General features: G+C 44.5%; 1 protein-coding gene and 1 pseudogene across 1 annotated transcript in view; both read right to left on the reverse strand.

Annotated features, from left to right (window-relative positions):
- Nucleotides 1–543, reverse strand: part of LOC119377500 (ovotransferrin-like) — a 41585-nt pseudogene extending 41042 nt beyond the window's left edge.
- Nucleotides 544–2724: 2181 nt separating this feature from the next.
- Nucleotides 2725–22413, reverse strand: part of LOC119377491 (cell division control protein 6 homolog) — a 28317-nt gene continuing 8628 nt past the window's right edge. Inside the window, 8 exon segments of the mRNA XM_037646926.2 lie at nt 2725–3027; nt 8254–8391; nt 10257–10420; nt 10423–10461; nt 12668–12735; nt 12976–13070; nt 20574–20590; nt 20593–20709. Of these exon segments, the coding sequence (XP_037502854.2) occupies nt 2935–3027; nt 8254–8391; nt 10257–10420; nt 10423–10461; nt 12668–12735; nt 12976–13070; nt 20574–20590; nt 20593–20709 (731 nt within the window). The 3' untranslated portion in view covers nt 2725–2934.

Below are 22413 nucleotides of genomic sequence, written 5' to 3' on the forward strand. Positions count from 1 at the left end.
GTGACACCACAGACTAACCTAAATATAGTGTCAAAGGGTGACTAAACCTCATTGATTATTTTTTCACGAGCCATAAAATTATCACAGCGACAGAGATTCACGAAGTGTTTGCTATTCTGGATACTTTAAACGCCAGTTCAGCCCAGATTCGACAAGCCCTCCTACGAGCAACCCGTTAAATGCAAGTTTCAAAAATCGTGCGGTTTTAATAGCGCGTACCTACGAGTACAAGATTAAATTTTGCCACGGCCACAAGTCTTTCTGATCTAAAGACAGCACAGAAGGAAACAAAACAAGCTATGGGCAGTCAGTCGACATAACTGTCAACAGCGCAAGGTGTGGTTCGCATAACGCCAGATGTGTCCTCCACGGTGTACAGGGCCGTTTTAAAGCATTTGGGTTACGAAGAAAACACAGCGGCTTACCGTAGAGGGTAACTAATAGGAGCCAAGACAGTAAATGCCTCGACAAAGGCCACATATCCAACTTTTGCTCAAACTTCACGCACGCGCATTCCGCAGACGCGGTAACAGGTAGGAGCAGTAGGAGCGGCAGCAACGCTTTCAAAAGGTGTGTCACTTCCGGTCCACAGGTGAGTAGTTAAAGTTATACGAGCAAACTAAAGCAAAGCTGCTCACATTTAGCGTTTTTTAGACATATTTACTGCTTAAAAAATTAAGTAAAATGCGTTAATGTAATAGTGAGGTTTCTGCCTGTTGCGTCGTACCCGTTCGTAGTTTCGTTTCTCCAAGTACGGACATAGAGAAAGGGAGCTTGTTTCCATTTCTCTATGATTCAAACGCGCAGATGCGCGTAGTGGCACGAGCCCATTACACAGAGTTAAACAAACTAACCGGTATATTATCAACCTTCCTGCATGGCGATCACCTTCTCCAAGCTATCCACCCCCTCGTCGACAGCGGCGGAGGATTTGCATTTTTTTTTTAATAGACAGTAGAACCTCATTCATACGTTCGTAAAAAAAACCGCGGAAAAAATGTACTGTTCGGGCAAACGTACATCCAAATGCACTAACATATAACACAGTTTCGCTTGATAACGATATATCGCGAACCGGGGAATTGTACGAAACGGGAACGTATCATCGAGGTCCATTTTTGTTATGCACTTCAGTACTTTCGAATCTTCTATATATTAGCCTATGCCTTGTGTGCATAAACGAAAGTAGGGGATTGCACCATAGTTTTTTAAACTGTAAATTAGACAAAGGTGCCACTATAGTATTTATTGAACTGTATTAACTACGAGATAAAACGAAAATGAATTATTGGAGCAAAAAATAACTGTGCCCTTAGTGAGTTTACTACCCATGGGTACATTGACTTTTGAGCACAGCAATGGGAAGGCTTGCGCTGCCACTCGAGATTTTTTAGCAGTTCATAAGATTTCACATAGTAGAATCCACGTGAACTGCAAATGCGCAATGAAACTTCATTTCCTCTCCTTCCAAATTTTTATAAATTTTATTAGTTACTGTCCTCAAGGATTCACATTGCCCTTCCCTCTTTTTCTACTCGAATGTTGTGACCCTACAGAAAAGAATATGAATAAAAACTTGGTTGTTTTACTTTACTTTATTTGAACCACTCAACTCTTGGCCAATCCAGCAGTTCCAACGATGTACACCTACATAATGTGAACCAATTCATGGCCAATCTTTCACAGTGCACAAGTGCTGCATATAGATAGATAGCAACTTTTAATGGTATCCCTGGAGATGCTGCCTGGCTTGCTATCCAGGTGTTGGGTGATGACTATGACATATACAATTACCACATATACACACAAGTAATACATACATTCACAATACAAATATATATGCAAAAGAGTCATTCATAAAGTTTCGTTAAGGCAAGTAGTCCTCGAAAACACCAACAGCATTTTTGTGTTGCACATCGCACAAGCACTGCTTGCCACGGGCTCCAAGCTCAACCGCATTGCAAATGTAGTGCTGCCTTGTGCAGAGGTAACAACCACTGCCCATGTTGATAGTTGCCATATTCGAGGAGGATTTAGGTGCCTCAACGTACTCCTCCACCAGGGCATTGTGGTACCCTTAGTGATGCGAGCTGGAATGTAGAACAAGGCCACAGAACATTTGCATATGGCATGTTAACATGGCTTGGGTAGCCGTGCACATGGGAAACAGAATCGCAAAATGTCTGCTTACTTGCAATGCTGAACATGACCACAGTTGGACCAAATTTATCGAGATTAAGTTGCAAGCACTGAGGCAAACGATTATGCATCAAATGCTTCTGTGATCTCGTACAACCTTCTAATATGTTATTAACATGCGAGCTAAATGAGTAATCCATTAACCAAAAATGAGCTATATTCTACAACTCATCGTGCAAACTATATGAATGCAGAAAAACAATAACTGCTCGGGTTATACGTCCCAAAACTACAATGTGATTATGAGGGACGCCGCAGTCGAGGGCTCTGGAGATTTTGACCATCTGGTGTTCTTTAACATGCACCTCAAGCATTTCGCCTCCATCAAAATGCAGCTGCCACGGCTAGGATTCGATCCCGCGACAGTGAGGTCAGCAGTGCAGAAAAATAAATCTGATAGACGGCACTTGCCTGTGTATGTGCTTGGCTGTCAGGTCTAGCTTGTTTTTCTCCGAGCAATGAAAAATCAACAACTTTTCATACTGCCATAGGTGAGTAAAATTTTATTGTTTCGATTTCAAAGAATATGAGTGCACATGATAACATTATGAGTGACTGTGTACTTGTAGAAAAACTATTGTAACATGACATTGAGAGACAACAGCAATTGATGACAGTTTTTTCCAGCTGCCACTAATGTGCTACAATAGAAAGACATTTGCAAACATGCAAGGCATGCAGGGTTGAACACAGGTAAAACAATCGCACAATAGTTCTGATGACACCTAACAGTCTTCACAGAATGGCACTGTCGTTGAGGCATGCTGCTAGAAGAGCTTTGTCGTGAAGGACATACTCTACTTCTTTCTCATCCACCCTAAGGCTCACCTGCAATATAAATGAGAAATTAGCAATGCGGTCACTTCAATGCATCAGAAGTAAACGTTGCCTGAAAATGCAAATTATAAGGTACAGTGAAGAGCGAGAGAGTAAGAAAAAAAAATGATACATTAGATATTACCTTCTTGCCCTTAACCGTACAGAAATGCATATATACACTCAACGAAACAAACGCATATTGGTCGGCACAAACGGAAGAAAATTTGCATTGAGTTTTGTATAACGAAGCCATCACATGCTGCATCCGCTTTGATGCACATGAGTAGAACCACTTTGTGCTGGCTGCAGGCTACATGAGCATTTAGGCTTAGCGCTAGGATCGGTATATAAACAACATTCTGTAGCATGATTTACATGCAAGGTTCTTGCAGAAAACAAAGTTTTGACTTGCATGCCTTCACATTAGCTTTATGTACACTAGTTAGCGCAAGGATTACCCTATGAGTGCGGTCAGGAAAGGAACTTGAGCTCCTCCACACTGCAATGCAAAGGGCGCTATGGCTGGGTTTGCTGACTCTCCAACATGGACAGAAAAGGCACCACAGGCTCACTGCAAGGTCAATCGAGTACAGATGCCTGCAGCGCTATCCAAATGCTCCAAAAGAAAAAAAAGGAGGCCATGGAGCAAAGGTCCATATAACCAACACTTTGCAGTACTAAGTTTGAGTGGTTTGAGGTCAGGAAAGACTCTTATTTCTGCAGCCTATAGGCCTCGTGTGCTGCTGTTTCAAATCGGACATGCAGCACCACTGCGGCAGCTGTGGCAAAATGTCCCTGTTCCCTCCGCACAGCCGCGCTTAGCCACAGCAGGTGGCAATGGCCCTAGCAGCGCAAGCGTGCGTACGCGACGAAAAAAGTCAACTTCTATCTGCCCTTGCGAGTTCGCATGTCACAACAGCTACAAGAACACGGCCGGAAAACTGCGCGAAGGTGCATTTTATCATTTTCCATGGAAGTCGTACGAGGCTCATCAGCAAAAACGTTGGAACGCTGCCATTCGGCACTCCCGATAAGCAAACGCGTCCTAGATGCGACTACATTTTCGAACAGTGGAATTGTGCCAGGGAGCTTCTCAAACATCGCAAGAATGTTCAGCAACATCGTCACGAAGGTTTGAATAGTTGCAACACCTTGCAGTTGTGCAACACCTTCGCACAGTTTCTTTCGCTTTCTATCCAAGTCACTGGCGTAACCAGGGGGATTCAAACCGCCTCCCTCCGATTCTTTTTAACTCTGCATGTGTATGTATACACGCACACATACAAATGCATGGACCAACACACATAAAGTATGGTTGAACCCCCACCAAAAAAAAAAATTTCTGGCTATGCTACAGCTCCAGGTAATATTGACACATTGTTGGTTCCCTTGTTCCTTTTATTATTGTTAGCCTGAACGGAGATTTGTGGCAACCATTGCGACGCAAAAGAGTCCTCTGCAGTGCCCACTGTGTCGGCTGCGCATGACTGTCGGGCTGAGGGGCCTCAGGATTGGCTTTATGATCACAAAGTTGCACATGTTCAAACATATAATTTAGCAAAGTGTTCGATGTACTAACAGCGCTAGAAAACTAAGGTACGGGCACTTCATGCTGCCTCTCTCTTTTATCGTCGCTAATATGTCATTTCAACTATCCTAGCTTTCTGCTAATGCACGTCATATTGACGCACGAGGCTGCCGATAAAAAGTATTTTCTATTGTATGCCAAGAAAAAAGTTACTCGCTTCTAAACACATGTCAAACTCCACGCTGTTTATTTGTGCGACGCATTTTCCGAATATTTCCGATCGACCGACGGCACTGTGCAGTTTTTATCTGACACGGTAAACGTGATTAGCGGCACACAAGTCGCCACGCCGAAGCAAACAACTTCGATTTTGAAGTATTCCTGAAAGTTTGCTATTCATCCGTAGCCGCAAAAAAGCGAGAGGGGCTCGTTTTGCATTGCCATTTTCATGCATCGACGTTCACCGCACAAAAGTACGAGCTACGCGTCGGGAAGGGAACAGGGACAAAATGCGCGAGGTGGCCACATTGGCGCTGCACACTAGGAGAGCGGTGGCACCATCAACTGAGCGCACGAAGCCCATAAAAGAGCACAATGCAGCATTGCTGGGAGTAGGTACCCTCTCCCAATAAGAAAAACAAGTGGGGGCAGGGGCACTTGCCCACACCTACTCTGCCTCCCCAGACGGGCGGCAAGGTATGCCATTAGAGTAGCTTTGCCGAATCCAGTTTAACATGAACACTCATTGGTAGTATATTTGAAATGACGACAGAACTTGTGCGCATGCAGATGTGTGGAAACGGTAGTGTGTCCATCTAGGCACGTACTGAAGATGCAAAAACAGAATGGCAGTAAGGTGAAGGCATCTACAATATGCACAGAACAATCCCGTCATTACAATTTTTAGGTGACCACAGAAAAAGAACACAAGGTGTCGAAAAATATAACACCCAATAATATTTTTCACACCAGGAAATTGTTTTTAGCGCACGAAAGAAGGCAACATGATACAGCACACTATAATAACCATTTGGTCAGATGGCAGGAATGTAAGCACTACATCACAAAGATGACGGGCAGATCCCAACCGCACGATAGTCACCTGGCTATGCTTGTAAGACACGACGGGTAATTTTGCTGCTCCTTTCAACGATGGCTCCACACAATAGGCGCTTGTGACCATATCAGCTGTGACATATAGTACAGTTGCTATCAAACGACATAACAGCTGGTAAGAGATGCAAGAACTGGGAAGCTATATAAATAGCGCCCTATGGGAATTTAACAACAGTCATTTCAGTGCATAAGAACCAGGAATACATTACAAACAGGAACATGTGAATGAGGTTTTACTGCACTCTGCTACTGCTGTATTTGAGATCACCATACATTATCACTCGTAAGTTATGCAAGCTCGTACTTAACCAGGCAAGTATCCTGGCAAGCCTACAAAGCAGCAGGTTATTCTGAAATGGAGGTTGGCTGTATTCTCAAGTCTCTTAAACAGTGGAATAGAGCAAATGTGCACTATAATGTTTGGAGGCTACGCTCCAACAGTATTGCCCAGCAAGTTGGAGGCGACAATGCAGGTATTGTGCAGGTGAAATATAAGGTCACTGAAAACTTAGTTGGCAAGTTGCACAGTCTAAAGCATGAAGCAAAAGCAACCCGGCTGAAGTGATTGAATGGACATTCAACGACTTCAAAATAACTTCCACCCATTGCTTTTCGCATGCATGCGCGTTTACACATGCAATCGCACACATTTACACATGTTATATGGCTTAGAAGGGTACCGACACAAAATGTTGAAGGTGAGATAACTTAATAATATTAACTGTTGGGGTTTAATGTCCCAAATCCACGATATGATTATGAGGGACGCCGCAGTGGAGGGCTTCGGATATTTCGATCACCTGGGGTTCTTTAACGTGCACCTAAATCCAAGTACACGGGCCTCAAGCATTTTCGTCTCTATCGAAAATGCGGCCACAGCGGCCAGGATTTGATCCTACAACCCTCGAGTCAGCAGTCGAGCACCATAACCACTAGACCACCATGACGGATGGAGATTGGATGGATCTGAAATTTTGGATGCTAAAAAGCTTCGGCGTCCGATTTTTCAGACTTCCTGCCAAAATTTTAGGTTCAAAGCAGCATTAATTGAGCCCACACCTCTGCCACATCTTTCATCTCCATGTTGGAACCAGCGTTTTTTTTTTAGTTAACACACTTGCGACCATAGCGGAGCTTGAAAGGCAGCTTTGCTGCAATGTGGGGGTGTGATGAGGCGAAGCATATTGAAAATATAGGGACCACTTCTAATCGGACGTTGACTGTCTTTTGGTTAACTTCAACCGGGAGTGCAATGAGGTGAAGCATATTGAAAATCTGAAGAGGGCACTTTCAGTTGGACGTTGACTGTACTTGTTCTTGGGAAGTTCGAATAGTAAATTGCAGTGCGAACCGAATCGAATAGCAAACACTATTAGAAAAATATTCGAAATTTCGAATATTCGCACACCCCTAGTTTTCGCGTAAACAACCGACCGCCACGCGCTCTCTTCTAGCAGACCTTTTCAACGGAAAGAGGGGCAGACTTGCACGGCAGTACAAAAGCTGACGTTCTTGCCTTGGCAGTGCATTTTTTGGGAGTCATGCATATTTGCAACATCCCAGAGGGGATTATAGCAGCACCCAGGAAGCGGGAGCCTTTACTGAAAAGAGGTGTCCGCGCGGTGCTCATGTGCATGCAGTTTTCTGTGCTCACATAGCCAGCTATGTTTACATGAAAACCACTCTGAGTCCCGCCGCGCTCGACGCTCCCTGAAAACGAAACTGTGATTGGGCGCTATAAAACTGTCTCCAAATAATTAATCATTGCGCACTCGAGCAAACGAGCTTTCCAGCCGTGAGAAGTGGGTCGTTACCTACTTATTGCAACCGAAAAAAAAAAAACAAAAAAAAAAAACATGTAAAATTTTGTGTCGGTACTCCTTTGTGGGGGGAAGAGGGTTTTTAAAAATCATCAAGATTCCCTTTACCAAATTTAATGAAACTGCACAGTCTTGTTTAGTTTTCTTTGTTGATTCCAAATATGCAATTATTCTTCAAATATGTCCATTAGTTCCAAAGTTAATTGAAATTAATTAGCATTGTTTCCGGGAACAATGGAGCAACAACTACTCATCGAAATCTTGCTTTAGGCACATAGCCGGATACTAGTAAACATAAGCTTCACAGGGTAGGAATACTTTTTTGATGTGCAAACTATTAAGAATTATACAGCATATCAAAGCTTCCTGTTCAACTAGGGTGGTGATGTGGGCTTGTTGGTTCATCGTACTTGAGAAGGAGGTAGCGCCTTAATTCTTAATAGTTTGGACATCAAAAAAGTATTCCTACCCCTGTGAAGCTTATGTTTCCTAGTATCCGGCTATGTGCCTAAAGCAAGATTTCGATGAGTAGTTGTTGCTCCATTGTTCCCGGAAACAATGCTAATTAATTTTAATTAACTTCGGAACTAATGGACATATTTGAAGAATAATTGCATATTTGGAATCAGCAAAGAAAACTAAACAAGACTGCGCAGTTTCATTAAATTTGGTAAAGGGAATCTTGATTTTTAAAAACCCTCTTCCCCCCTTAAGGGAGTCTGCTGGTAGCAAAGGAAAGAAAGCAGTGTTACAGCTGGCAATGCCACATACCTTGCTCAGTCTGAGCTCCTTGTGCCTCTTGACAGTGATCAGGCCCCTTGACTCTAGCAGGGTGCTCAGGGATTGGAAGTCCGACTGGTCAGTAGAGCATTGATGTCTCTGGCAGATGCGCATGTAAGCTTCTTGAAGCTGCATTGAGCAACCGTTGAATGGTGAGAAATTAATAAATGAATAGTACAGCTCAGACCACTTATAACGTAACCGCTTACAGTGCAGTACCGGCTATAATGCGGTTTTTTCTGACTCCCGTTTACTCTCCCATAGAACTCCATGTATACGCATACCGCTTATTGTGCAGACCCCCGAGATGAAAGACCGGTTATAATGCGGCTGCCGGAACATTCTCAGAGATGCGAGGGTGCGAGTGTGCTTCTCAGCGGAGATGCGCCGGCGGGGGAGAGAGCGGCGACGGCATTACAAAGGAGGGGGGTCGCGGAACGAACGAACAAGGAGCGGGGGGAGAAAAAAAAAGGGGATGGCTGTGGGGGACAGCAGCCCGGCGCAGGTGCGTGGTGTGAGGAGGGGGGAGGTTTGCGCGGTCGACGGAGAAGCCTTTGCCCCCTTCGGCCGCTTGACATGCGCGCTTCGTCGTTGCTCGTCGTAGAGCGCAGATATCGCGTGTGCAACCCCGATTCCCCCGCAAGTTACAATGCTTTGAGACGCGATTGAGCTTTCGCCTTTGCCACCAACAGGCGGACTTACAAGCTTGAAAGACTTTTTCAGGATAGTTGCCGCGGCTGTTCTCCCGATCGCGAACCGAAACTTCGTTTCACGCGTGATGCCCTCGGTTTAGCGCGAGTGCGATCTCTTCTACTCCCGATCTCCGTGTTGCATAGGGCAAGCTTCTCGCGGTGGCATGCCAAGTTGCAACGCACACGCTAGGCCTAACGAGCGCTAGCTGCCATGTCGGCGGCCGCGGACTACAGAAGTTGCCGTTTGGTGCCGAGTCAATGAAACATTTTGCAGTTGTTGCATTTAGAAGGGTGACTTACATCTTTACGAAAACGCGGGCGTGCGTGTGAAACACTCGAGTGGTGGTTTGTGGTCGCCACCGTTTTCGACATCGCGGACGCGCGGTGTGTTACCGCGGCGACTTCCCGTGACGGCGCATTTTTTCCGCGTTCGTTATGTCGGCACCGCAGGTACGCGGACGCTAACAGTTCAACATTTTCAAATGTAAGCAGATGCAAACTTACGCCCCAGTCGCATACCGCGATAGTCGGAATCGCGCGCCTGCTTGTTGGTCATGTTTTGTACACGTGCAACCTTTCAAAAATGTTGTTTTGGTTATAGTGCGGTACCGCTTATAGTGCGGATATTCGCGACTCCGGCGACTTACGTTATAAGCGGTCTATGCTGTAAAGCAAACCACCCATCAGCACAAGTAGAATGTTTGGCTATTAGCTGAGGCCAAATATAATGCAGGACTGTGCCCATAATGAGTGCAGCAAGGGGGAACTAATTACAGAAAGCACATTTCGTAACACAATTTTGCTGCTTAGGTTCAGTCAAGAGGACTGTTAAGAGCGATTGCTTGCGCTGTCTAGATTTGCACCAGACACAAATTTATATAAAATTTTAAAAATGCACTCACACATTATTTTACTGGCATACTGCAACTTTAAACATGCTTGTGCAGACATACAGATGAAGTGCAAAATCATGCATAATACAGAATTGACGCGAAGGTTATTGGCTATCTAAGAAACAACTTTAAAACATTAGCACTAAATGGACAAGAAATATATTAGGAGACAGGCATTGGTACTGCCTTCTGATGTCTCTTGTTCTGTGCCTCTCATTGCATTGTATTAATGAGAACTAACAGGTAGTTCTCATTAATATTGTGTCTAACAAAGAAAAACGAGCCCTTAAAATTAATCTTTCATTATTCATTGCATTGTAGATACTTTGAAAGGTAATGGTATAACTTATTTCGGTGCTATTAGTGTCTACAAAGCTTCAAAAATAAAAGATCTCATTAATGCATTCACCTTTCCAAGAAGAACATCTCGCAACTTCTTGACTTTAAGCAGTGCCACCAGTGTGCATAGCAAAAGCTTCTGCTGCAATGGCAACGTAGCATTGAGGTCCTTGCTGCCCATTGCCGAGGACCCAAACACATCTGCCAGGACAGAAGAGATGTGGGCCATGTTGACCACTTTGAGAGGTGCCTTCTTGGAGAGCCGAGATTATAACCTGTAACAAGGTGCAGTAACACTTGAAGTATGTGCTGGTAAAAACATAAACTGGAACTTTACTAACTTTGGGGTCATTGCAAGGAAGACAAAGTGGGCTTGTGTCCAAGCCTCTCAAATCTACTTGACTAAGCAAGATTACAAAGTGTCCTGTTACTGTCTTCCCACAAGAATGGTGCGCACCTGAGTAAAGCTTCAAGATATGCTGTTGTAAGTGGGGGAAGACCCCTGTCTGTAGTCTTTCCCAGTTTTTGTATCCTCTCCATTTATTATATAGAGGCACATGTATGTTTGGTCTAACAGGAGTGCAACAGCCGAAATAGGATTTGGAGCAACTTAGGGAGCAGCAAAATGTTGCTTTTGGAGCACAAAAATCCAAATTTGGAGCAGGTTGCAAAAAGAAACCTGAATTTTTTAGCCCGAAATCCCAAATTTGGAGCAGTATAACAAAGAAGGCTTACTTTTAGAAAAGAAAACTAAAATACGTAAAAACCATTCAACATCAGCTAATTCATGCAGAGTGCACGTGAACACTGCTATTTCAATAAAAGCAGTGCGTTGAGCCACCCCACAGTGCGAACCATGACTAAGTTCAGATTAGCATTTGCAGGACCTGTCAAATAATTCGACAGGCACTGGAAATGCCAATGTGGACCTGCGAACCTAGCAACCTGGAAATTTGGGAGATTCGTAAAGCAGGAGCAAGTGGGGGTAGCGAAAAAAGAAACTAGCATACGCTTTTGTCTATTATTTCTCAAGGCTGCAGAAACGCCGTACACAGCAGCTCCAAATGATTGCCAATAATTTTTTAGACGTCAGCAATCATACTAGTACTCGTCATTACACGGCGCGTGCACGAATCAGTAATTAAGGAACGAAATGTGCCGTGTCCCTGACAGCTAGTACTAATAGCCCCTTCTATATCTCAGTATGCTTTTCCGCAGGACAGTCGTGTAATGCGGCAAAAGTGGCTTAAAAAGCGTTCTGCACTCAATAAAACAAGCATCGGGAAATTGAGAACTACTGTCCTTTTCCATTGCGATAGCAACTATATGGACACTCTGGATGAGTTATTGCCGTCATCTCCCGTATAATGTCCAAATTGATAACATACCCCTATGCATCAGTGGCGTAGCCAGGGGGGGTTCAACCCCCCCCCCCCCCGCCCCCTCAAAATTTGATTTTGCATGTGTACATATACACGCACACATACAATGCACACACGAAGATAAAAAAGGATGGTTGAACCCCCTCCGAAAAAAATTTCTGGCTATGCCACTGCTGTGCATAAGGCAACATAAACACCAAAACCCTGAGTGGTAGGAGGCACAGCTGTTTCATTTTCAGCCTGAGGGAGCAGTTCGCTCTGATAAACCAGGCCAAATGAGTGGCCAACGTCAGCAGGGCCCTGGACTGAGGGACCCCGCCCACCACTCACTAAACAATTTCTAAATAAATGTTTATTCTCCCGCCAGATATGCTATTGGAAAATGCTTGTAATGCATAAAAAGGAAAGGCCTAGTGGACAGGCTTGGCTAATGCTGTCCTATCTTGATGCACTGCCAGGACAAATGTACATGCTGAAGTAAAACGTTACTGCTACCCTACATGACACAAAGGACATCTTAACAGGTTACTAGTATCAATTAACAATAAAAATATTCCATTGAACTAAATTAATTTGTATGAAACATTGCCAGTTAAGCTGTACTGGGCATTTTTTAATTAAATTCGAATTTTGCAGTTACTAGTAAACAATAAGAATATTCCATTTAACTAAATTAATTTGCATGAAACATTGCCAGCTAAGCTGTACTGGGCATTTTTAATTAAATAATTCAAATTTTGCAGTTACTAGTATTAACAATAAAAATATTCCATTTAACTAAATTAATTTGCATGAAACATCGCCAGCTAAGCTGTACTGGGCATTTTTTAGCGAGTCGCGCCTCCCACGACCACGTGTGTATTGGGTGCGTATGTCCTGTGTCGACTGTAGCCGGTCGCTCGGGACAGCGGTAGGTACTCTGGGAAGCCAACTGGCAACCCATAGTTCAGGCCCGCCGAGCCGCTATAGCCAGTGGAGCCTTGGAAGAAGGGCCCCACCCGCAATGAACCACATTTTTTTTTTTTTCAATAAATGTTGTTTCTCTCTCTCTGGGCATTTTTAATGAAATAATTTGAATTTTGCAGTGCTTTAATCATACCATGTTCGGGCCGTGGAACTAGAACCTGTTGAGTCTTGGCGGAACGTTCTACAATTTCAACAGCTCGCCTGGAAAAAAAATTGCATACAAACAATTATTTGGCACTCATGATCCATCTAAACATCAGCAACACATGAACACATGTAGCAGTGAAATTTTAGCTTCTGAACTTTGAATTCATTTCAATCTGCACTTTCAATCTTACCAATCACCCACATCAAACAAAATTTCAGTTTGCCACAAGTCAAACTGCTGAGTGAAACGAAGGCAGCTGACAAATAAGATTTAGAAAGAAAATGGGGCTATACCTGCATATATCCAGTGCCTTCCTGACATCTCCTGTGCAAGCAGCAATTTTCCGCGCACAGAACTGAATGGCTTGAGGCTGTATGACTGCATGACACTGAAATAGTAAGAGAAATAATGTTTATTGCTTTAAAGATGTAGAGTAACTCACTTTTGTCAGTGCCACACTGTTTCCAAACTGTTGCCAGTGGCTTCGGGCATTTTGAAGCAGGAAAAATTTCCTTCGGAGCAAGAAAACCATGGCGTGGAGCAATTCATTGCTCACACAAATGAAGCATAAAACGTTCCGTGCAATTATTATGAGGTAAAGCCATGTATTTTAGTGACACGAGCAACGAGTCACTTTTGTTTCTCTTCCAAGCACTTCTGGTTGGGCACTCATTTCCAGTTTTCTGAATATTAAAAAAAAAGTTCTCTAAAAAAAAAAAAAAGTACGAAATTGATGGTTCCAGTTAAAGTTCAGAGTTATATATGGATACATATGATATCGGAGCATATGTTAACAGATAGGGGCCAATTAACTGCCAGGATAATTAATGAAAATTAACTGAATGTGTTCATTGAAAGAACAGATGGTTTCTTGTGAGCAGCTGGGATCGTTGTGGCACCTGGCAGAGCAGGTTTCAACCATGCGATTCTTTCTATGTGGCCTCTGAGATTTGCTTTAACCCAAGGATCACACTAGGGCACGTGTATGCCGATGTGCGAGTGACACTACCAGACACACAAGTCAAGGATTAGGGTTGCCTCCAATTAAAAGAAAGAAAAAAAAATTGCATTTACTCTGTATCACATAGTTCATTAACTGAATTTATAGGGGTGTGTGAATACAGCAGACGCTCGTTAAACAGAACCTGAAGGGGCCCAGGAAAATGTGTTCCGTTTACTGAGAGATGAACAGGGGTGAAGAATCCAAGTACGAAACTAACTATATTAGATGCAGTTCTTCCATTTAAGAGATTTCCGTTTAATGAGAGTCTACTGTATAGCTATTTTTGAGACAGAATCGGATACTTTCACAATACGTAACAGTTGTTTTCACAAAATAAGACAATGTTCACATCTTAGTATTTATCATTTTAGGACCAAAATAAAAATAGGGACATCAGGAAAAAATAAACAGATTCTATGTATACACAAAACTTCAGCACAGGTGAACGATCATTGTATAGCTGGTAAAGTCTGGCTCTCGAGCGAAGTAGCCTGTTGCACAATGCAAACCCATGTTTTATGCCTATACTGTGCCCGAGGAAAGGAAATCTATCAAACCTTTGCACCAATTTTTTTTTTTCATTATTTCGGTGCAGCTGGTATTTGAGATATTCGTAAACTATGTATTTGAAAAATATTTGAACTTACAAATAGCAGCTATTCAGAGAGCCTTCTTTTACATGCATTAACTTAAGAAGTTGCTTAAAGAGCCAGTAAATAGGCTCGGACTTTTTTTCTGTCTTAAATACTCGATAGCGTGGATTCAACACAGGACAAAGAAAGAACACTGATGCACAGGACAAGTGCTTGTCCTGTGCATCAGTGTTCTTTCTTTCTTTGTCCTGTGTTGAAACAATGCTACCCACTATTTAAGACTACAGTAAAAGCTCGTTAATTCGGAAAATCGGTTAATTCGGACACGTCATCTGGTCCATGTAAATATATGCATCACTCTATGAGGCTGGGCGCTCGTTATTTCGGACAGATTTGACCGCAAATCGGATAATTCGGCGACTTTCGGGCCGCTGGCGAGGCTCGAAAACGAAAAAAGAACCATTCGGAACAAAAGTGAAGCTCAAATGCTGCATCGCCACGGACATCAATTATCGGCTTGGCTTGACTTGAGACTGGTTGAACGCCTTTTCTTCGCATGTGATAGCGTGTGGGCATGGCGCGGTGTCATTTTTGTTGTTCCCGTTGGTGTGCTCCATCGTTGAACGCCGTTTTATCGAGGAACGATTCAGTACGGCTCCTTTAGCTTGATCGTTGCTGGTGCTTTTGTGCTGACTTCTCGTGTGAACGCACTCTCCGCCGATGGCAACGCCGGCGAAGCGGCCCAAGTACGAGGCCAAGGACTTCACCACTAAAGTAGAAATTTTGCGTGCCCTGAAAAATGGGCTCTCCTGACAAGTAGCTCCTGTGCCATGACGTCGGCAAACAATACGACGTGAGTCTCCTGAGCGCAGTTAGCATTCTTCGCGTATGTGTGGCAGAGCACGCCTGCGCACGCCATTGCCAACTGTTTCAGGCACAGTGGCTTTGTTGTACCCGACACCAGCGATGCTGAAGTGTCGCCGAACGACGGTGCCAACGACGGGCAGGATTTCGGAAGTGTTATGCCTGATGCAGTGACACTCGCCGATTATATCGGCATTGATGGCATTGCCACTGCCAGCTCTCTGACTGATGAGCAAATCGTCAAGGAAGTGATGCATGGCGACAAATCCGAGAACGAAGAGCCTGAAGAGGAGCAGCCACACCATGAGCCATGCAGGCCCCTTCGTACTGTGAAGGAAGCTGCGGAGGCCCTCGTCGTCCTTAAAGAATTTTGTTTTGGCACTGCAGACAGCATGCGAGCTGCTGAGCACCTTGAGGGGCTCAGAAAAATTGCGTCCGCGCGAATTTCTGCTCGAAAACAGAGACGCATTCGCAATTACCTTGTAAAGTAAAGGTATGTTGAAAAAACTCTTGCATTTATTGTGTTTATTTCGACCATTCGATAATTCGGACATTCGGTTAATTCGGACATTTTTTCCGGTCCCTAGAAATCCGAATTAACGAGCTTTTCATAAACCAACTAGCCCAACAACGAATTTTGTTCATCTTTTTTTAGACCTGCCAAACAAGCTTGGCAATTAGTACAGAAGGCCGCGCGCGTTCACATTTTAATATTGCGGCGCTGCACAGACGCTCCATTTCGAAAAAAAATTTCTATGTCTTACCAGTCCTCTTCACTTGTGGAGTGACATAATGTTGCCTATGGGCAACCGTACATAGCACCGACTTCGTCTATTGGCCCTCTGCACTATAAAACGCTGCCTTGGCCCTGCGGTGATGCAGTTTTGGCCGCAAAGTTCTGGTGCATGTCACATATTTGTTTACCTCGCCAGCGCCTCCCACCGCAATTTCTTACCAAACTGCTCAAACACGAGCTACATGGAGGAAGCCTTGCTCAGTCAGCTGCGTGCCAATGATTAATCGCCAACGTTGTGTTACGTTGCCGAAGTGCGTTTAGCCATGACAATGGGCTATGCCTACCCCTCCTTGTGGCATAAATGGGTGGGAAGGCCGAGCGAGAAACCAAAACCCCGCAAAGATGATTGTTCTATAACATGGAACTTCCTTATTACAGCATTTATTCACAAAATTATTGTGGCAGCATGCTCACATTGTACAAGTGCACAGTTATCTCTTCATCACAATTTGGGACCACCTGGTTGTTTACTGGCCCCTTGAAGGGATACTGAACAAAAATTTTCGCCACCGAGATAAATGGCCCAATTGAAAGATAGGGTGCTGAAATTTGTTGAAACGACCTTCGTTTCAGCCAGAGACTAGCAGAAAATAATGAATTTAATGAAGTTTCGCAAACTGGCACGTCTAGCGGCCGTGCCACGAACTAGAGGAGTTACGTGAAACCCGCCGGATACTGACTCACCAACCGTGCTCGCTGCAAAATCGCTTACCAATCAACATCGCAAGCCGCCACCAGCTGCCGCACGTTTCTTTCAAAACGTGTTCTCAAGGAGGAAGGTCGGGAAGGTGTTCTCCGTGCGTGTTCTCAACCGGCAGCCAATGACTCCACTGCCGTGCTATCGGCTGTATATTTGTTTTCTGAAGCGGAGCTTCCCCCACGTCTACGAATTTGCCGTTTGTGTTGTGTGCTGCTACGTAATTTGAACGGTGAAGCACCTGGCTCAATGCAGAATGCCTCAACGCTGTACTGTGCTAGGGTGTGCGAAAAGCAGTGTTGGGAGAGACAAGCCCTGTCATACCTTTCCGACAGAGCCGAAGCTTCGAAGGATATGGATTCGTGCTGCGCGCCCATGGCAGCCAACGTGGGTGCCTTCAAAGCGTGACTTTTCGTGCTCCGAACACTTCGAGGATAGTGACTATGAGACGAGACCTGCTTTGATGCTGCGCTTCGGCATGTCAGCGAAATGGCAGCACCTAAAGCCTGGTGCTGGTTCGTCCTCGCTGTTGATTGACGAAGCAGAAGGGTCACACGCATATGGTTGTATTTGGCGCATCCGTTTTGGAGGCCTATCGAACTCGGAGTCGCAATTACCGCTCGTGGAACCACTGTCACTCGCACCTTGCGTCTATGCGCGCTCGCGACACGCTCAGTAGTTGTAGTGGTTTTTGAAGAAGAAGCGCTATTTTGTTTCCCATGTGGGGACAAGGGGACAAGGCTCAGCGCCACACCAGCCATCCCAAGCCACCCTCGGTTCTTGAGAGGAGAGGTGGAGAAAGGAAAGTGGCAAGCCAGGAGAGAGGGTGCCGGTTGCGCCCCTCTTGCTGGAGCATTCGACGTCACAGCCGTCGACAAGCGCACTGGCGTGCAGCCGCCAAGCTCTCACAATCCACTAAAAATACGGCCAACTGCTCGAAATTATGTGAAATAAATGCTGTTTATAAAAACAGTCGTGTGGTCCGAGTCGAAGTGTTTTCGTAGCTTTCTCAATTTTTTGTTCAGTATCCCTTTAAGGGGGGACGTGGCACTTAGGGAATGAAAATCGACCAAAAAATCTAGTTTCGCTGGCCATCTCTGCACGTTCCTGACATCATTGTGCACCTAATTACAAATTTTCATTGCTGCATACCGTCATCTTCTGTCCACATCTTACTTTAAAAAAGCAAAACCATGCACCCTGCCCTTTAAATTGAGGGCAAACGGCAAACAATTTTTCATGCTCTTCCTGTAATGGAGGAGCAATATCTTTGGTTCTGTCTGGGTTATCATTAAGATTTCTTTTTCGCTTCTAAGATAAATAGATGCGATGTGTCGTAAGGCAAATTTTGTTATAGTACTTTCTTAGGAAAATGTTCTAAATCAAGGTTTTGTTTTGAGTATTAATTGGGGCATTTTTTTAAATTGGGTGCAACAGCCCACAACTCTGCTTGGAAATGTCCTAAAGCAATGATTTATGCTTTACGACACACTACAAACATTCTCAATGTATTCTGTGGATTGTACATTGGTGTGCAGGTTGTGATTAATTAGCTAATTAGGCCTTAAACAAAGAAGTGGTGCTTGTGATATCCTGGAAACTACTTATCATAGGAAAAAATCAATTGCGTATTTGAAATTGGCACACAAACATTCTTACATGTTCCATCAAAATCGATCAAGAATTTAAGAAAAAGTTTTATAAAGTGCCACGTCTCCCCTTAACCATGTCACGATTTCATGCAAACGAAACAATTTGCACACACACGCATGCAGTCTCTCACAAGAGAGGCTTCATGCTCTTCTGGCCTCTGCACCAGAGGTTCTCAAACTGGGTGCCGTGGAGGGCATTTAAGGATTCCATGAGTAGTCGGAATGAATGCGACTCGATCCTGCTTTATCTTCATTAACACATGATTGATTTATAGAAGAAAATTTGTGTGCATTTCTTTTTATTTGGACACTGATATGTAGTTAAATGCCAGAAGGCCACAAAGTCCTGTCACTCAGACTCGGACGATGCATGCTTGTCACTAGTAACGTCCCCAGAGTGCATTGTCCTCCGTTCCATCCAATGCGTTGCTGATGCAGCATTTGCGAAGACTTGTGCACCATCTCTTCTGGGAGAGATTTCCATGCTGACGACACCCAGCCACAAACGGTCGCGAGAGGTGGACGTCGTAGGCGGCCAGCGGGGGTCTTGGGATTGTCGCCCAGCATCCACTCATTGTAGAGCTCGTGCACGTGATCTTTAAAGGGTTTGTTGAGCACTATGTCCGGGCTGGAGGATTGATGTTAGCCCCCCAGGGATCACGACAAGATCCGTCTTGCCATCGGACAGGGCTCCCTTTACACCGGCCGTAAGGTGGCCTCGAAATGAGTTGAGGACCAACATGCTCGGTCGCTGAAAAAGCACACCAGGTCGCCGATTCCACACGAGCCAGATCCATTCGAGCATGAGGGACTCATTCATGAACCTTTTTCATTCGCTCTCACGATCACATCCCGAGGAAAGTCTTCTTTCGGTAGCCCTTTTCTCTTGAAAATGATATAAGCTTCTTTCCATCGGCTGTGCTCGCGAGCATCATTGTAAATCGCAAATGCTCGTTGCCCGTTGTCAAGAGCTTCACTTGCTTCGATCCTTTAGCGGTCACAGTCGTGTTCGAGGGCATATCAAACCAGATCGGAGTTTCATCAGCATTGCCCATGTGTCCCATCATGTAGCAACGCTGTCGACGAAGCTGTATGACGAAGCGCTGATACTCGACCAGCTTGTGATCGAAATCTTCGGGCAGTTTTTGGCACACGGAAGTACGCCACCGCAGTGCAAAGCCCTTCCGCTTCATAAATCGGCGCACCCACGATGGCGAGCCCTTGAATAGCGCCCTCGTGAGCCCAGAGTCGCGCTCTATCTTGAGAGCTTTCACGCAGATGCACTCCGCTGTCACGGGTAGCGACCTTGCACGCAGCTCCCGGACGAACTCGGCGAGTAGCGTTTCCAGTTCGGGGTACACTGCAGTCCGTCCACGAAACGAAGTTTTTCTTTGGTTGCTGCAGGATGTGATGCTGCTTTTGGCTCCTCCAGTATCGGACGCTTTTCTCCGATGCACCGAATTCCCGTTGTGCCGCCAGGTTGCCGTGCGCTTCGGCATACTCGATAACTTTTTCCTTAAAGCCTATCATAAACTGCCGTCGGCTACCACTCATTTCTGAAGGAAACAGAAAAATAAAAACAGCGGATAACTGAAGCAGCCACACTTGACAGAAGAAAAAGCAAAATGGCGTTGCCCAACGGTGCTGCCAGCCCGCCGCTGCTGATGCTCACGATGGCAATGGAGGCTTCAGACTTTAGCTGCCCATTGTCGCGAGACTTCCACGTTTTTTCTGCCAATGACCGGTATATAAGACGAGGGTCGACTTTTCATCGCATTTTTTTGAAAAAAAAAAAATTCGACCTATATTCCGGTTTTTACGGTATGTGCGCCATGTGTGCTACCATGGCAGGCGCAGCCCGCACACCCACGCCAAAGTACATCGATGGCTGATTTTAACTACTCACTCATTCAGGACATCTTGGAAGAGTATGACAATTTCACGCTTCAGTGTTTCAGTTTCACCGGCCAAACTGGTCGAACTTTATCATCTGCAAAAATTGCTGGTGGCCACTTTTTGGCAATCTCAAAGGGTTGATCGGCTCTTTGCAAAAAGAACCTCAATTCTCTCACTGGGCCCAACCACTGTCTCCTATAATCAAAAAGTTAATTACTATAATTACTGCCATAATTGATGGCTAGTCATCTTAAGGGTCTGCTACCACAAAAAAGAAATGCTAAAGCTAGTGAGCAAATATCGCAGTCGCCCTACTTAAAGGACGTCGGAGACATTTGTTGAAACACCCAGTATAGCACCATCAGAATGAGAGCAAAGAACATTCCATACCTCATTAAGACGATCCAGAGTATGGCCACTATTTCATCTATGGAATATGGTGCAAAATGAAGCAGTGTCGGTCTGCAACCATATGCTTGCAGATGGGGCAGCACACGATCCGTCAGATCGAGGGCATTGGCGATTCCTGTGCATGCAAGCAGAAGCTCCTCAGCAATTGCAAACTTGCAAACTGGTAGGCAATTATTGAAGGTTGGCTACTTTTCTAATCATGACAGCCTGAATTCCTAGGTCAATTGCCACTGTTCAGTTTCATCACTACAAAGTGTTCCAGTTCACTTAATAATTTTAACAGCATTTGCGTAGATGCAAATATGGTAACAGCTAAGGAAAAATTGCAATGCTGTCACCAGAAATAACACTCATTTTTAAGTTTAACTTTTCTAGGCTTGTGTGAATATTCGAGCATTTCGAATATTCGAACGAATATCACAGTATTCAAATTTGCTTTGAAACGAATTTAAATTCTAGGAAATTTCGAAGTATTTGAAATGAAGGAATAGACATATATAAACCGCATGTAACCCCTTGTAAAAATGGTTTCACTGCAGTGGAGGTGTGCTATACCGTGAATGCACCTTTCCAGGAGAAATCCGCACTGCTGCGAAGCCCTGCTTCAAGGTTAAATGAACATACAGTAAAACCGCGTTAATTCAGTCACTGGGACTGTGAAAAATCTAAGCGGGTTTTCGAATTAACCAAACATACAAAAAGCGGGATGCAAGGAACTTTCAATTACTGGAAGTAGTCAGAGGTGGTCGTTTGCTGTGCCTGCTAGTTTGCGGCTACAAGGGTTATGTCTTCCAGCAATACCTGGTCCCAATTTTGCCGCAAAACCGGGGAAACAGCGGGCCTCGCTGCTGCCAGAGCAAGAAAAAAAAAAAAAAAAAAAAAAGGTCTCGTGGTCAACTGAAATGCGCGCCTGCGGAAAAGACAAGATTCACTGCGACACAGTAGTGACACCCAGGCAGCATGTCACCTGCTCCTCGCAGCGTCAGCACGTATTGATGCGACCATTTGCCCATTCTTTCTGGTAAAATAAAGAATTTAATAATGACCACTGTGACGGAATTCGTGATGTTTCTGGGTGGAAATATGATCATTGAAGTTTTCGAACTGAGTTTTCGAAGTAGGCGTTGTAGGCAAGTACTCTGCCAGCAGTGCAAGTGCGCAAATTGCCGGAACAACTACCAATCAAAGGTTCGCATACATCGTGAATTCGTCAGACGCCCTTTATTAATTTCTTTATTTTTCCAGAAAGAATGGGTAAATCATGACGTGCTGACGTTGAGAGGAGCATGCATCATGCTGCCCGCGTGTCACCGCTGCATTGCAGTGAAGCATGTCTTCCGCAGGCACACATTTCAGCTGACTACGAGACTGCTGTTCGTTTAGTTTTTTTTCCTTGCGCTGGCAGCAGCGATGCTGGGATGCTTCACTTGTCACTCATTAGTATCGCTACACTGCATTGCCTTGTGGCTCCTAAGGGTTATCGTTTTTGCAGATTTGCGGCTAAATCGGGATCGGGGAATTGGCACATGGCACCCAAAGTTTTCGAATTAATCGAGCTGGTACTGACCGCCGCTTTAAATTATCCACTAACATTTACATTGCAACTACGGGGTCAAAGAAATCCTAATTATGCGGGATTTCGAAATAACAGAGTGTGAATTAACGAGGTTTTACTGTATTACCCTCACATCGATTCATCATTTTTTAAGTTTAGAAGCTTGTTACACAGGCTTATATGCTCTAAGATAGTAAATTTTAAAACGTAACATATTTACAGGTTATCACTTGCATTGTACCGAAAGTAAAATCCTGCTACTAC

This window comes from Rhipicephalus sanguineus, unplaced genomic scaffold (assembly GCF_013339695.2).
Source record: "Rhipicephalus sanguineus isolate Rsan-2018 unplaced genomic scaffold, BIME_Rsan_1.4 Seq480, whole genome shotgun sequence".
Lineage (NCBI taxonomy): Eukaryota > Metazoa > Arthropoda > Arachnida > Ixodida > Ixodidae > Rhipicephalus > Rhipicephalus sanguineus.